The sequence below is a fragment of the Salvelinus fontinalis genome, chromosome 5, assembly GCF_029448725.1.
Source record: "Salvelinus fontinalis isolate EN_2023a chromosome 5, ASM2944872v1, whole genome shotgun sequence".
Taxonomy (NCBI): Eukaryota; Metazoa; Chordata; class Actinopteri; order Salmoniformes; family Salmonidae; genus Salvelinus; species Salvelinus fontinalis.
This window is the reverse complement of record NC_074669.1, coordinates 7,465,597-7,482,290: the sequence shown is the minus strand read 5'-3', so window position 1 is coordinate 7,482,290 and position 16,694 is coordinate 7,465,597. Positions and strand designations below refer to the sequence as shown.

The 16,694-nt window shown below is 42.7% G+C and overlaps 1 protein-coding gene across 3 annotated transcripts in view; it reads right to left on the bottom strand.

Annotated features, from left to right (window-relative positions):
* Positions 1 to 2,208: 2,208 nt before the first annotated feature.
* The window catches only part of LOC129855013 (ATP-binding cassette sub-family C member 8-like), a 156,257-nt gene continuing 141,771 nt past the window's right edge, over positions 2,209 to 16,694 (bottom strand). For all 3 annotated transcript variants that reach the window (XM_055922243.1, XM_055922244.1, XM_055922245.1), the window contains 3 exons: positions 6,815 to 6,948; positions 3,941 to 4,003; positions 2,209 to 3,140 (listed from right to left, as the gene is read on the bottom strand). In XM_055922243.1, the coding sequence (XP_055778218.1) occupies positions 3,003 to 3,140; positions 3,941 to 4,003; positions 6,815 to 6,948 (335 nt within the window). In that variant the 3' untranslated portion in view covers positions 2,209 to 3,002. The remainder of the gene's footprint in view (positions 3,141 to 3,940; positions 4,004 to 6,814; positions 6,949 to 16,694) is intronic.

The following is a 16,694-nucleotide window of genomic DNA, read 5'->3' as shown; positions in this document are numbered from 1 at the left end:
CTAAATTACCAACCTGACCCCATTTCTATCATGGCCACCTAATCATCCCCCTCATTACTAATTGGTATATATCACTCCTCACCTCCACCTGATAGCTGATGTGTGGTGATCATTCTGCCACAAGACATTGGGTGCTACACATTGGTGGTGGATGAGATGAGCTTCCCCCATAAAGCACTTTGGGTGACTAGAAAAAGCATTGTATAAGTCCAATCAATTATTGATAATTATATTACAAGACAGTAATAGGGGCTCACGTTGCCCCTAGTGGCCGGTATTGAAGACATCTCCTAACGTCCTGAGGACCATCTGGTGTGACCTGGCTGAAACCAGAGCTTGAGCAGGGAAGGCATTAGGCAGAAGAAACTGTTCCTCTTTCAGCTGTACTTGATCAGTAGCCTAATATGAAACATCATCTGAAAGTCTGGGCTATGCTGATGGCATTTCCCTCTCTAGGGATCAATGAACTACATTTAGTTAATCAATGTATCAACTCAAATGATCGAATTAGAACCTTTTCACATATGGAAGGTTATTTATTCATTCTCAATTATAGACAATGTTCCCAAACACTAATGACATAATATATTAATAAGAAAAAAATAGACAACACACTATCAAACTACATGTATCTCAGACAATAGACCTAAACATAATAATAATACATGGGACTTATATAGCGATTTTTCAATGACTCAAAGTGCTTTACAATAGTAGAAACTAAACAAAAAACAGAGATTAAAACAAAACAAGAAACAGGGGCTAAAGAAGGGAAACGAGTGTGATGTCTCGGTGATGTCTCGGTGATGTCTCGGTGATGTCTCGGGCAGGTGTTTTGTTTCTGACATCCATTAACTATTTAAACAATTATGTAGCAGTCTTATGGCTTGGGGGTAGAACCTGGGTCGTAAACAACAGGTGTAGACTAACAGTGAAATGGATACTTAAGGGCCCTTCCCAACAATGCAGAGAGGAAGACAGTAGAGAAATAATAGAAAAGTAAAACACGTAATAATAAAAGTAACTTGTCTATATATACAAGGGGTACCAGTATCGAGTCCATGTGCAGGGGTACGAGGTAATTGAGCTAGATATGTACATATAACTAGGAATAACGTGACAAAATAATAAACTAACAGCAGCATATGTGATGAATCAAAAAAGTTTGTGCAAAAAGGGTCAATGCACATAGTCAGCGTAGCTATTTGGTTAACTATTTAAACAATTATGTAGTCATGTTATGGCTTGGGGGTAGAAGCTGTTCAGGGTCCTGTTGGTTGTAGAATTGGTGCATCGGTCCCGCTTTCCATGCGGTAGCAGAGAGAACAGGCTTTGACAATTTTTTAGGGCCTTCCTCTGACACCGCCTGGTATAGAGGTCCTGGATGGCAGGAAGTTTGGCCCCAGTGATCTACTGGGTCCTATGCACTATCCTCTGTAGCGCCTTGCGGTCGGATGCCAAGCAGTTGCAGTACCAGGCGGTGATGCAGCCAGTCAAGATGCTCTCAATGGTGCAGCTGTAGAACTTTTTGAGGATCTGAGGGCCCATGCCAAATCTTTTCAGCTTCCTGAGGGGGAAGAGGTGTTGTCGTGGCCTCTTCACGACTGTGTTGGTGTTTGTGGACCATTGTCCAGCAACCCTGGAGAAGGCCCATTACATACACATGGAATCTGAATCCCTCTCATGCTGTTTACAAGGCTATGATTCAGGTCCTAAATCTTTGTTTCTGACGTCCCTTGTGTAACTTTCTCAGTCACGATACACAAAACCCATTCTGAACTGGGTTCACGTTTCCAGAATGTCCATGGGTGCTGGGGGCCCCCATAACAATCCAGTGGACTCCATAAATGTTAATATTAACCTTGGCATTCCTATAAACACGTCCAATATAAACCTTGCTTGCATTGCAGGCACTGGCACTGTGATACCCTGGTGTCACCTGTTCCACAGCCCTTAACCTTAAGTCCAACGCTTACATGAACCCCAACCCTAACCTAACCCTTAACTCCAAAAAGACACACTGTTCCTGGGACTTTTGTCTGTCTGGGAGCTGCTTCAGCTAGATAGTATTGACTATTTCTAGAACACAGCCCAGAGTCAGTTGAAGTGTCCTTCTAACCCAGCCTTCCACAGCTGACTTGCTTGTCTTTGTACATTGTAAGGTCACACAAAACTACCTTCCTGTCAAATAAACTGTAGGCATAACACTGCTGTGCAATGATTATGTTTTTTATTAACATAGAATTAACATGTTATGTACAAATATCATACAGGATTAGAAAATAGAATAATAATGTACAGCCCATGGAACAAGTAAAGAGTTTCATTCTAAAATGCTATATATCCATTTTCAGAAATGTTGATAAATTAGCTTTTCTTGATTAAAGAACTTCTGAAAGAGATTGGTGTGTTTTTTCACTATCTAATCATGGTATGGGTTTTTTCAATGACAGATATGTATTTGTTTAAAATCTATCACTTGGTGGTTTCATTTCAGAGAGACAAATAATCATGTTTTTTTAGCAAAATTGTCTCTCTCTCTCTATATATATATATATATCTGCCTACACAAATGTAAGAAATTTACAAATTATAGATGTGTGACATAAATATTTAAAAAATGTTTTAGAAAATAAGTCAATACAGTAATACAAGATCTGTATGTAAAACATTTACATTTGGCAGATGCTCTTATCTTACCATTTTTTTCATCTTAAAATGGCTAGGTGAGACAACCACATATCACAGTCAAATATACAGGACACCAATATTCTATTCCAACTAAACAATGAATATATAGCATTTAGAAAAAACACATTTTCTTACACATCTAAAATCTATGAATAAAAAATCTAAGAATAGTAATATTTTACACACACATGAATATACACATAAGAAATCATTTCTGATGAAAAAACACAAATGTTAAAAGTTGGTGGATATAGCGTTTTGGAAATAAGCTCTTCAAATGCCCTTTGAATTTCCTCCCTCTTCCTCATCGGTCACTTGTCCGCCTTGACGAATGCGGAAAAGACGCTGTCCTCTTTCTCCAGCAGTGCCTGGGGTCTGTCGTATTCTAGAATGATCCCTCTCTTCATCACTATCACCAGATCTGCATTCAGGATGGTGTGGACACGATGCTAAGTACAAAAAGAAAAGAGAGAAAGAAAGAAACATTAGGTTAGAGAGAAATAAATAAAAAATAACAACTTCAGTCTTTTGACATTCGGGGTTACATAGATTACAAATATACTGTAAATGCTATGCACACGATGACCACCATAGACCTACAAAATATATATTTCAGTGATCTTCCCTTATTCAATTTAACCTTAATTTAACTGGGCAAGTAAATTAAGAACAAATTCTTATTTACAATGACGGCCTACACCGGCCAATCCCGGACGACACTTTGCCAATTGTGTGCCGCCCTATGGGACTCCCAATCACGGCCGGTTGTAATACAGCCTGGAATTGAACCAGGGTGTCTATAGTGACACCCTGCAGTGCCTTAGACCGCTGCGCCACTCGGGAGCCCCAATGAGTAAGCCATCTCCTAGGGTCCTCTCTCCATCTCACTTCCCCATGGGAAACCACCATGGCAGCCTGGTAGTCACTTTTGACTCTTGTTATTCTAATTTCCAAGTGCATAAAAAACATTTTTGCTCCCACAGAATGTAGTCCAATAGAAAATCACAAACCAGCAGGACGGTGGCCCTCCAGGACTAGAGTTGGGCCCTCCTGCGCTACCAGTTCAGATTCCAGTTCTATTTCTATGATTCAACCTTGCCACCATTTGCATTAAGGTCATAGCAGAAGAGCTACTGACACTCAATATATCATAAGTCTCCAGTGGTCACCTGACGTCAGTACATGTCAGGATGTATCGGCTTTCATATCGGTGAGACAGAACTGGGGACCTTACAACAGAGATACTTACTGCTATGGTAACCACTGTTCTGTCAGCAAAGGCAGTCATCACCACCTTCTGCAGGATGCTCTCCTGTAGGCACATTACAGTCACAAGACAAAGGCAGAAGATGAGGATGAGCCTGTAGTAACATGATGTTTTTATACAGTGGCTTGCGAAAGTATTCACCCCCCTTGGCATTTTTCCTATTTTGTTGCCTTACAACCTGAAATTAAAATAGATTTTTTGGGGGTTTGTATCATTTGATTTACACAACATGCCTACCACTTTGAAGATTGTGAAACAAACAAGAAATAAGACAAAAAAACTGAAAACTTGAGCGTGCATAACTATTCACCTCCCAAAGTCAATACTTTGTAGACCCACCTTTTGCAGCAATTACAGCTGTAAGTCTCTTGGGATATGTCTCCATAAGCTTCCAATAGAATAACACGGTTCTCCATGCACTGTAATGTACAACTTGATAAGAGCTAATGATAAGAGCTAATGATAAGAGCTATTGATAAGACCTATTGATAAGAGCTATTGATAAGAGCTAATGATAAGAGCTATTGATAAGAGCTAATGATAAGAGCTAATGATAAGAGCTATTGATAAGAGCTATTGATAAGAGCTATTGATAAGAGCTATTGATAAGAGCTAATGATAAGAGCTATTGATAAGAGCTATTGATAAGAGCTATTGATAAGAGCTATTGATAAGAGCTAATGATAAGAGCTAATGATAAGAGCTAATGATAAGAGCTATTGATAAGAGCTATTGATAAGAGCTATTGATAAGAGCTATTGATAAGAGCTATTGATAAGAGCTATTGATAAGAGCTAATGATAAGAGCTATTGATAAGAGCTATTGATAAGAGCTATTGATAAGAGCTATTGATAAGAGCTATTGATAAGAGCTATTGATAAGAGCTAGGTAAATGAGTACGCCGTTTGGATAAGGGGATTGGAAATATAAATGACAATTGTTTTTGATCTACATTATTTTACCTTATAATCGCTGGAGACAAATGTGAAACCAGTCACATGGCAGCAAACTGAAGGATATCAACATATCCCCTTTTCCACTGTGACGTTTATGAAACGCTGGCCTTATAACTTGCACAGATTAAATGTGGAGACCCAAGCTATTGGCTTCTGTAGCCATGCACAAATGACAGTATAGTGCCAAACCTACCAAATTGATTTACGATTCATAGAATGTTTTAATTATATGCCAAGACTTTTCACAAAATATATTTTTGTTGTTGCAATTTGTATCTTGTTAAATATTAGCAACTATCGGTAGTCACCCTCAGTTATACCCACAAACATTTATAACTGTCACTGTCAAGCTTTAGTTTCCTTACATTTTGCATTGTTAGTTTACCTTTCTTTCCTCCGTCACATCCGTGTGGTTGTTCCTGAGGAGGGCTAGCAGTAGTGGTCCATAGTAGGCTAACGTAGTACAAGTTGTGCAATCATTTGGGACATGTAGCCTATTTGAATGATTATGGAACGCAGACCACACGTGCACGGTTCACAATGACTGGACCGTTGTCATCACAGTTCCTTGATTAGAGGATTATTAGGGTAGATTTATAAGGCTACTACATAGACTTCTGTTCAACCCCTATGGTAAAATGTTCTCACCTCCCAATATTTCATGGCTTAAACGATTGAATAATTATACAATATACAACCATAACCCTTTAAAATGTCTATTTCAACGACCTTAAATGTATTAAGCGCACGCAAGAGAACCACGCCTGCAAAGGCCACTATGCATCCTCATTAGGTATGTCTGAATACCATCTACAGAGAAGTGTGTAGGACAGGCGTACACAAACACAGGATAACATACGCACTATACACACACATACGCATGGATTTAGTACTGTAGATATGTGGTAGTGGTGGAGTAGGGGCCTGAGGGCAAACAGTTGTGAAATCTGTGAATGTATTGTAATGTTTTTTAAATTGTATAAACTGCCTTCATTTTGCTGTACCCCAGGAAGAGCAGTTTCTGCCTTGGCAGCAGCTAATGGGGATCCATAATAAATATAAATACAATACAAATGTTGGAAGTCTGAATCGTCCCCATTTGATTGAAACAAGTTTTATTAATTCACTCCCGCTCCCACCTAGGCCTCTCTTCTACTCCTTCCCCCTTTCAATATACCTCTATTTTCTCCATCCATCTATAGAATAATTACTTTATCATCTTTTAAATCGTACACCTCCCCCTCTCCTCCTTTTAACCATCATCCTACACCTCCCCCTCTCCTCCTTTTAACCATCATCCTACACCTCCCCCTCTCCTTCTTTTAACCATCATCCTACACCTCCCCCTCTCCTCCTTTTAACCATCATCCTACACCCCCCCTCTCCTTATTTTAACCATCATCCTACACCTCCCCCTCTCCTCCTTTTAACCATCATCCTACACCTCCCCTCCTTCTTTTAACCATCATCCTACACCTCCCCCTCTCCTCCTTTTAACCATCATCCTACACCTCCCCTCTCCTTCTTTTAACCATCATCCTACACCTCCCCCTCTCCTTCTTTTAACCATCATCCTACACCTCCCCCTCTCCTCCTTTTAACCATCATCCTACACCTCCCCCTCTCCTCCTTTTAACCATCATCCTACACCCCCCCTCTCCTTATTTTAACCATCATCCTACACCTCCCCCTCTCCTCCTTTTAACCATCATCCTACACCCCCCCTCTCCTTATTTTAACCATCATCCTACACCTCCCCCTCTCCTTCTTTTAACCATCATCCTACACCTCCCCCTCTCCTCCTTTTAACCATCATCCTACACCTCCCCCTCTCCTTCTTTTAACCATCATCCTACACCTTCTCCACTCTCTCCACACACACACACACTTCTGCCTCACCGTGGCCATGTCTATAGAGGCTGTGGCTTCATCCATGATGAGGATGCTAGACTTCCTGACGAAGGCTCTGGCCAGACAGAAGAGCTGTCTCTGGCCCTGGCTGAAGTTCTCCCCTCCCTCCGTCACCATGGCGTCTGAAACACAACAAATATCATCACCTTCAACACATTGTTATACAATACCGGACTGACGCTACTGTATTACACCTTACCTATCAGTAGCCTGAGATATCTATTACAATGACGTTACGTCACATAAATGTTGTTAAACTTGTGCTTGACCCCATGAAAATGGATTTGTCAACTCAGTCAAGTGAATTGACCTCCTTTTAACTGGCTGATCATTGATCAACATCTAATCCAACATTTAGCTGGAATAAATACCAGCAGAAACTGTAGGCCTGAGTAATACATCTCTCTATCATTGTCCCGTGAGTAATACATCTCTCTGTCACTGACCCGTGAGTAATACATCTCTCTATCATTGTCCCGTGTGTAATACATCTCTCTGTCACTGTCCCGTGTGCATAGCCACCACTCAAACGCACACACACACACTTTTTCTCAGTCATAACTGGAGTACATCATGTGAGAATTTCCTGCAGCCATTATTCCACTCGAGCTGAGAGAGAGAGAGAGTCTAAAGGTTAGAGATAGCTGCACAACTAACATCATACAGCCACGATACAGTCTACTCTCAAGGCTAGAGCTAACGGTCCTAACACAGAGTCTACTCTCAAGGCTAGAGCTAACGGTCCTAACACAGAGTCTACTCTCAAGGCTAGAGCTAACGGGCCTAACACAGAGTCTACTCTCAAGGCTAGAGCTAACGGTCCTAACACAGAGTCTACTCTCAAGGCTAGAGCTAACTGTCCGAACACAGAGTCTACTCTCAAGACTAGAGCTAACTGTCCTAACACAGAGTCTACTCTCAAGGCTAGAGCTAACAGTCCTAACACACAGTCTACTCGAAAGGCTAGAGATAGTAGACTGTGATGTCAGGACAGCTATAAAGCCTAGAGCTAAATGCCACATGTTCCAACTGATCAGGCAATGTATGAGAGGATGAGAGATTGGTCAGGGCACCACTGCTGTCAAACCCACTCCATCTCTCAGTAAGGTTCATCTAGGGGTCAACTCCGAGCGGGTGCTGCACAGATCTACTGCATTCCAAACAATATAAATTGTTCTTCCAGTGATGGACATGAGACCGACACATCCAAATATCATTAAGCACCAGCTCATATCTCTGAACAAGTGTAGTGGAAGAATGAGAGAAAGTGATACTCGCGACTCTGTGGCGCTGAGGAATCAATACATCCTTTAGATGGATGGCTGTATATTTGCATCTCAATTTTCCAGGAATAGACGTTCCCATGAAGTCCTAGGGTCACTGACGCCAGGGGAGGTGTGAAGACTGATGGAAACTTGTATTGACTAAATGAATGTTACTGTGAATTAAATTGTCTAGTTTGGATTGTTTGAAGAGTTCATAAAGAGCTACAAATTGTGATCTGTTTTATAGTTTCAAGTATTTTAATGTCACATGCACAAGTACAGTGAAATTCCTTTTTTGCCAGCTCTAACCACAACAATTTACTCTATCGTGTTGTTCTTATTTGTTATATCGTGTGTGTTTTTGTTCTACCTTGTTATTTTTAGCATTACATTGTTTTTAATTACTGCATTGTTGGGATTAGAGCTTGTAAGAAAGGCATTTCATTGAACTTGTACAGTTGAAGTCGGAAGTTTACATATACCTTAGCCAAATACATTTAAACTCAGTTTCACAATTCCTGACATTTAATCCTAGTAAAATTTCCCTGCCTTAGGTCAGTTAGGATCACCACTTTATTTTAAGAATGTGAAATGTCAGAATAATAGTAGAGAGAATGATTTATTTCAGCTTTTATTTCTTTCATCACATTCCCAGTGGGTCAGACGTTCACATACACTCAAATAGTATTTGGTAGCATTGCCTTTAAATTGTTTAACTTGGGTCAAACTTTTCAGGTAGCCTTCCACAAGATTCCCACAATAAGTTGGGTGAATTGTGGCCCATTCCTCCTGACAGAGCTGGTGTAACTGAGTCAGGTTTGAAGGCCTCCTTGCTCGCACGCGCTTTTTCAGTTCTGCCCACAAATGTTCTATAGGATTGAGGTCACGGCTTTGTGATGGCCACTCCAATACCTTGACTTCAGCCATTTTGCCACAACTTTGGATATATGCTTTGGTTCATTGTCCATTTGGAAGACCCATTTGTGACCAAGCTTTAACATCCTGATTGATGTCTTGAGATGTTGCTGCAATATAGCCACATAATTTCCCTCCTCATGAGGGAGGGAAATTTCGAAATTACATTTCGTATATATTTTAATTTCACTTTCCATCTAGGAACTGAATATACATTCCCGCAACCCGCCTCACCCAATGTGGTACGGATCTGCTATTTTTTTATACTTTAGAACCGTAACCCCAATCAGAAGCCTGCCAGATAACTAGCTACTAGCTAGTAGTCAGTTAGCCACTGCTGCGGTCTTCACCCTTAACTCGGACACCAGCCAGCTTCAGCTCGGGCCAATACCTGCCAGTCTGCAGGCGCGATATCAACCCAGAGCATATAGGACTGCTTTTTCTCTACCACATCACCGGATTCCTGACGCAAGTTCTGGACAATTACACCGGATCATCGTCGCTAGCTAGCTGCAACCAAGTGGCTACTACTGGCTAATACCTCTGTCCCGAAACAAGCACCAGTTAGCCTTGAGCTAGCCTCGAGCTAGGCCCATCTGCCGGCTAGCCGAAGAGGTCTACCAGCGAATTCTTGGGCTACAATACCTCTTTTGCCAATTGGACTGGACCCTTTATTGCCGACACGAAGCCCCGCCGATCCATCACGACTGGTCTGCCGACGTAATTGTCCGAGGTGGTTTCAACAGGCTTTTCCATTGCAACGTTTCTGAATACCCATCTGCTAATTATTAGCTGTCTTATCGGCTGCTATCTAAATAAGTATACCAGACAATTTTTTTTCTTTTTTCTTGGGTCACTATATCTATTTTGCCAATTGGATCGATCCCCTCTACCACACGGAACCCCACTAATCTACCGACGGAAACGAACGAGGTGACAAAAAATAAAAATAATAATAAAAAAAAAAAATGTTATCTTGCTACCGATAGCCAGCTACCCGCCCAGCTGTCTGGATCGCCGTGACCCCAACCAACCTCTACTCACTGGACCCTTATGATCACTCGATTAAGCATGCCTCTTCTTAATGTAAATATGCCTTGTCCATTGCTGTTCTGGTTAGTGTTTATAGGCTTATTTCACTGTAGAGCCTCTAGCCCTGCTGACTATATATCCAACCTCTCAGTTCCACCACCCACATATGCGATGACATCACCTGGTTTCAATGATGTTTCTAGAGACAATATCTCTCTCATCATCACTCATTACCTAGGTTTACCTCCACTGTATTCACATCCTACCATACCTTTGTCTGTACATTATTCCTTGAAGCTATTTTATCGCCCCCAGAAACTTCCTTTTACTCTCTGTTCTAGACGTTCTAAACGACCAATTCTCATAGCTTTTAGCCGTACCCTTATCCTACTCCTCCTCTGTTCCTCTGGTGATGTAGAGGTGAATCCAGGCCCTGCAGTACCTAGCTCCACTCCAATTCCCCAGGCGCTCTCTTTTGATGACTTCTGTAACCGTAATAGCCTTGGTTTCATGCATGTTAACATTAGAAGCCTCCTCCCTAAGTTTGTTTTGTTCACTGCTTTAGCACACTCTGCCAACCCAGATGTTTTAGCCGTGTCTGAATCCTGGCTTAGGAAGACCACCAAAAATTCTGACATTTTCATCCCTAACTACAAGATTTTCAGACAAGATAGAACGGCCAAAGGGGGCGGTGTTGCAATCTACTGCAAGGATTGCCTGCAGAGTTCTGTTTTACTATCCAGGTCTGTTCCCAAACAATTTGAACTTCTACTTTTAAAAATCCACCTCTCTAAAAACAAGTCTCTCACTGTTGCCGCCTGCTATAGACCACCCTCTGCCCCCAGCTGTGCTCTGGACACCATATGTGAACTGATTGCCCCCCATCTATCTTCAGAGCTTGTGCTGCTAGGCGACCTAAATTGGAACATGCTTAACACCCCAGCCATCCTACAATCTAAGCATGATGCCCTCAATCTCACACAAATTATCAATGAACCTACCAGGTATCACCTCAATTCCGTAAACACGGGTGCCCTCATAGACATCATCCTAACCAATTTGCCCTCCAAATACACCTCTGCTGTTTTCAACCAAGATCTCAGCGATCACTGCCTCATTGCCTGTATCCGTAATGGGTCAGCGATCAAACGACCTCCGCTCATCACTGTCAAACGCTCCCTGAAACACTTCAGCGAGCAGGCCTTTCTAATCGACCTGGCCGAGGTATCCTGGAAGGATATTGATCTCATCCCGTCAGTAGAGGATGCCTGGATATTTTTTTTAAATGCCTTCCTCACCATCTTGAATAAGCATGCCCCATTCAAGAAATTTAGAACCAGGAACAGATATAGCCCTTGGTTCTCTCCTGACCTGACTGCCCTTAACCAACAGAAAAACATCCTATGGCGTTCTGCATTAGCATCGAACAGCCCCCGTGATATGCAACTTTTCAGGGAAGCTAGAAACCAGTATACACAGGCAGTTAGAAAAGCCAAGGCTAGCTTTTTCAAGCAGAAATTTGCTTCCTGCAACACAAACTCAAAAAAGTTCTGGGACACTGTAAAGTCCATGGAGAATAAGAACACCTCCACCCAGCTTCCAACTGCACTGAAGATAGGAAACACTGTCACCACCGACAAATCCACTATAATTGAGAATTTCAACAAGCATTTTTCTACGGCTGGCCATGCTTTCCACCTGGCTACCCCTACCCCGGTCAACAGCACTGGCCTCCCCTCTGCTACTCGCCCACGCCTTCCCCATTTCTCTTTCTCCCAAATACAGTCAGCTGATGTTCTGAAAGAGCTGCAAAATCTGGACCCTTACAAATCAGCCGGGCTAGATAATCTGGACCCTTTCTTTCTAAAACTATCTGCTGAAATTGTTGCCACCCCTATTACCAACCTTTTCAACCTCTCTTTCGTGTCGTCTGAGATTCCCAAAGATTGGAAATCAGCTGCGGTTATCCCCCTCTTCAAAGGGGGGGACACTCTTGACCCAAACAGCTACAGACCTATATCTATCCTACCCTGCCTTTCTAAGGTCTTCGAAAGCCAAGTCAACAAACAGATTACCGACCATCTCGAATCCCACCATACCTTCTCCGCTATGCAATCTGGTTTCAGAGCTGGTCATGGGTGCACCTCAGCCACGCTCAAAGTCATAAACGATATCTTAACCGCTATCGATAGGAAACAGTACTGTGCAGCCATATTCATTGACCTGGCCAAGGCTTTTGACTCTGTCAATCACCACATCCTCATCGGCAGACTCGACAGCCTTGGTTTCTCTAATGATTGCCTCGCCTGGTTCACCAACTACTTCTCTGATCGAGTTCAGTGTGTCAAATCGGAGGGTCTGTTGTCCGGACCTCTGGCAGTCTCTATGGGGGTGCCACAGGGTTCAATTCTTGGACCGACTCTCTTCTCTGTATACATCAATGATGTCGCTCTTGCTGCTGGTGAGTCTCTGATCCACCTCTACGCAGACGACACTATTCTGTATACTTCTGGCCCTTCTCTTGACACTGTGTTAACAACCCTCCAGGCAAGCTTCAATGCCATACAACTCTCCTTCCGTGGCCTCCAATTGCTCTTAAATACAAGTAAAACTAAATGCATGCTCTTCAACCGATCGCTGCCTGCACCTGCCCGCCTGTCCAACATCACTACTTTGGACGGCTCTGACTTAGAATTTGTGGACAACTACAAATACCTAGGTGTCTGGTTAGACTGTAAACTCTCCTTCCAGACTCACATCAAGCATCTCCAATCCAAAGTTAAATCTAGAATCGGCTTCCTATTCCGCAACAAAGCATCCTTCACTCATGCTGCCAAACATACCCTTGTAAAACTGACCATCCTACCAATCCTCGACTTCGGTGATGTCATTTACAAAATAGCCTCCAAAACCCTACTCAATAAATTGGATGCAGTCTATCACAGTGCCATCCGTTTTGTCACCAAAGCCCCATATACTACCCACCACTGCGACCTGTACGCTCTCGTTGGCTGGCCCTCGCTTCACACTCGTCGCCAAACCCACTGGCTCCAGGTCATCTACAAGACCCTGCTAGGTAAAGTCCCCCCTTATCTCAGCTCGCTGGTCACCATAGCAACGCCCACCCGTAGCACGCGCTCCAGCAGGTATATCTCTCTGGTCACCCCCAAAACCAATTCTTCCTTTGGCCGCCTCTCCTTCCAGTTCTCTGCTGCCAATGACTGGAACGAACTACAAAAATCTCTGAAACTGGAAACACTTATCTCCCTCACTAGCTTTAAGCACCAGCTGTCAGAGCAGCTCATAGATTACTGCACCTGTACATAGCCCATCTATAATTTAGCCCAAACAACTACCTCTTTACCTACTGTATTTATTTATTTATTTATTTTGCTCCTTTGCACCCCATTATTTCTATCTCTACTTTGCACCTTCTTCCACTGCAAACCAACCATTCCAGTGTTTTTTTACTTGCTATATTGTATTTACTTCACCACCATGGCCTTTTTATATTTTTATTTATTTATATATATATTTTGTTTGCCTTCACCTCCCTTATCTCACCTCACTTGCTCATATTGTATATAGACTTATTTTTCACTGTATTATTGACTGTATGTTTGTTTTACTCCATGTGTAACTATGTGTTGTTGTATGTGCCGAACTGCTTTGCTTTATCTTGGCCAGGTCGCAATTGTAAATGAGAACGTGTTCTCAATTTGCCTACCTGGTTAAATAAAGGTGAAATAAATAAATAAATAAAAATGATGCCATTTATTTTGTGAAGTGCACCAGTCCCTCCTGCAGCAAAGCACCCCCACAACATGATGCTGCCACCACCGTGCTTCACGGTTGGGATGGTGTTCTTTGGCTTGCAAGCCTCCCCCTTTTTCCTCCAAACATAACGAATAACATTATGGCCAAACAGTTCTATTTTTGTTTCATCAGACCAGAGTACATTTCTCCAAAAAGTACAATCTTTGTCCCCATGTGCAGTTGCAAACCGTAGTCTGGCTTTTTTATGGCGGTTTTGGAGCAGTGGCTTCTTCCTTGCTGAGCAGCCTTTCAGATTTTGTCGATATAGGACTAGTTTTACTGTGGATATTTATACTTTTGTACCTGATTCCTCCAGCATCTTCACAAGGTCCTTTCCTGTTGTTCTGGGATTGATTTGCACTTTTCACACCAAAGTACGTTCATCTCTAGGAGACAGAACGCATCTCCTTCCTGAGCTGTATGATGGCTGCGGGGTCCCATGGTGTTTATACTTGCATACTATTGTTTGTACAGATGACCGTGGTACCTTCAGGCATTTGGAAATTGCTCCCAAGGATGAACCAGACTATTGGAGGTTTACAATTTTTTTTCTGAGGTCTTGGCTGATTTCTTTTGATATTCCCATGATGTCAAGCAAAGAGGCACTGAGTGTGAAGGTGGGCCTTGAAATACCTCCACAGGTACACCTCCAATTGACTCAAATTATGTTAATTAGCCTATTAGAAGCTTCTAAAGCCATGATATCATTTGCTGGAATTTTCCAAGCTGTTTAAAGGCACAGTCACCTTAGTGTATGTACACTTCTGACCCACTGGAATTTTGATACAGTGAATTATAAGTAAAATAATCTATCTGTAAACAATTGTTGGAAAAATTACTTGTGTCATGCACAAAGTAGATGTCCTAACTGACTTGCCAAAACTATAGTTTGTTAACAAGATATTTGTGGAGTGGTTGAAAAAAGTTTAAATGACTCCAACATAAGTGTATGTAAACTTCTGACTTCAACTGTACACGTGACATTAAAACTTAGAACAATGCAGTAATCAATAACAATGTAGTACTAAAAATAACAAGGTAGAACAAAATATAAAAATAAGAAAAACACGATAAATAAGAAAGCTATATATAGGGCCAGTTCAAGTAACATATTTACAATGTGGAGTGATAGAGGTAGATATGTATAATGTTAAGGTGACTAGGTATCAGGATATATAATAAACAGAGTAGCAGCAGTGTATATGATGATTGTATATGAGTGGGTGTGTGTCGAGTCAGTATAAATGTGGAGCCCCCCCCATTGGGAACAGGGATGATGGTGGTCACCTTAAAGCATGTGAGGATTACAGACTGGTGTCACATCTGCTCCTGCTACGCCCTCTGGTGTTCATCTGGTGTCTTCTTGACCTGCAGTTACTCTCCCTGTACACTCTCTCCCTCTCTGTGTGATTGTGTGGTTGAAGACAGGTGTGCTGGAGTCAGAGCAGATCCCTACCAGCTGCAACTCGTTCCATAATCAAGACCTCTACAAATACTCAGTCCTGCCACTTCCACTCTGCCAGATCGTAATCTCTGCTCAGTCAGTTTATGATTCTAGCCATTTATGATTATTCAAGATCCTGTTACACTGCTGTGCCTGTTTCCCTGCCTGACACCGTTTATCCTCTCATTGCAGTTACCGCTCTGTCTTTGCGACCTCATTCTCCACATCTGTTTTTTCTGCAACTCATCTGAGCTTCCCCGGATCTGCACTCCATATCTCTCTTTTTAACAATACATTGTCATCTCCCGTCTGGATTACTGCAACTCGCTGTTGGCTGGGCTCCCTGCCTGTGCCATTAAACCCCTACAACTCATCCAGAACGCCGCAGCCCGTCTGGTGTTCAACTTTCCCAAGTTCTCTCACGTCACCCCGCTCCTCCGCTCTCTCCACTGGCTTCCAGTTGAAGCTCGCATCCGCTACAAGACCATGGTGTTTGCCTACGGAGCTGTGAGGGGAACGGCACCTCCGTACCTTCAGGCTCTGATCAGGCCCTACACCCAAACAAGGGCACTGCGTTCATCCACCTCTGGCCTGCTCGCCTCCCTACCTCTGAGGAAGTACAGTTCCCGCTCAGCCCAGTCAAAACTGTTCGCTGCTCTGGCACCCCAATGGTGGAACAAACTCCCTTACGACGCCAGGTCAGCGGAGTCAATCACCACCTTCCGGAGACACCTGAAACCCCACCTCTTTAAGGAATACCTAGGATAGGATAAAGTAATCCTTCTAACCCCCCCCCCCCCCCCTTAAAAGAGTTAGATGCACTATTGTAAAGTGGTTGTTCCACTGGATATCATAAGGTGAATGCACCAATTTGTAAGTCGCTCTGGATAAGAGCGTCTGCTAAATGACTTAAATGTAAATGTAAATGTACATATTTTGGTTCATTCATCCCTGTTTCCTCATCTGTCTGCTCTTGTGTTCCCCTGTGTCGCTCCGCCTAACAACTGGGCCAAGAAGAGATTGAAAATCACTGAATATACCTGCCAGCTGTTCTGAGCATGCTCTGAGAAAGGCCCTGAAATACCATTGAGTCCCGCGGACATGCAGGTATTGACCTGATTAAAGACTTTACTCACGTCACCTCGGATCTCACACCCGGCACGATGTTGGTCAAAGCATGCATAAAATGCATTGTGTTCGTCTGGTAGAGAGGAATCGTTGGGCAGATCTTTTTCATCCGTAGTGGACTGTAGCCCCAGCCTCGGCGGCGGTCAGTGGATCCTGCGTGATATTATTCCTCCTTTTGACTTCTTGTACTTGCTCCTGTCCTCAGCCGGAGCCTCAGGGTTGTCTGTGATAGCCCTGTGTGCACTATCCCTGTCCTTTAGTTTAGCGC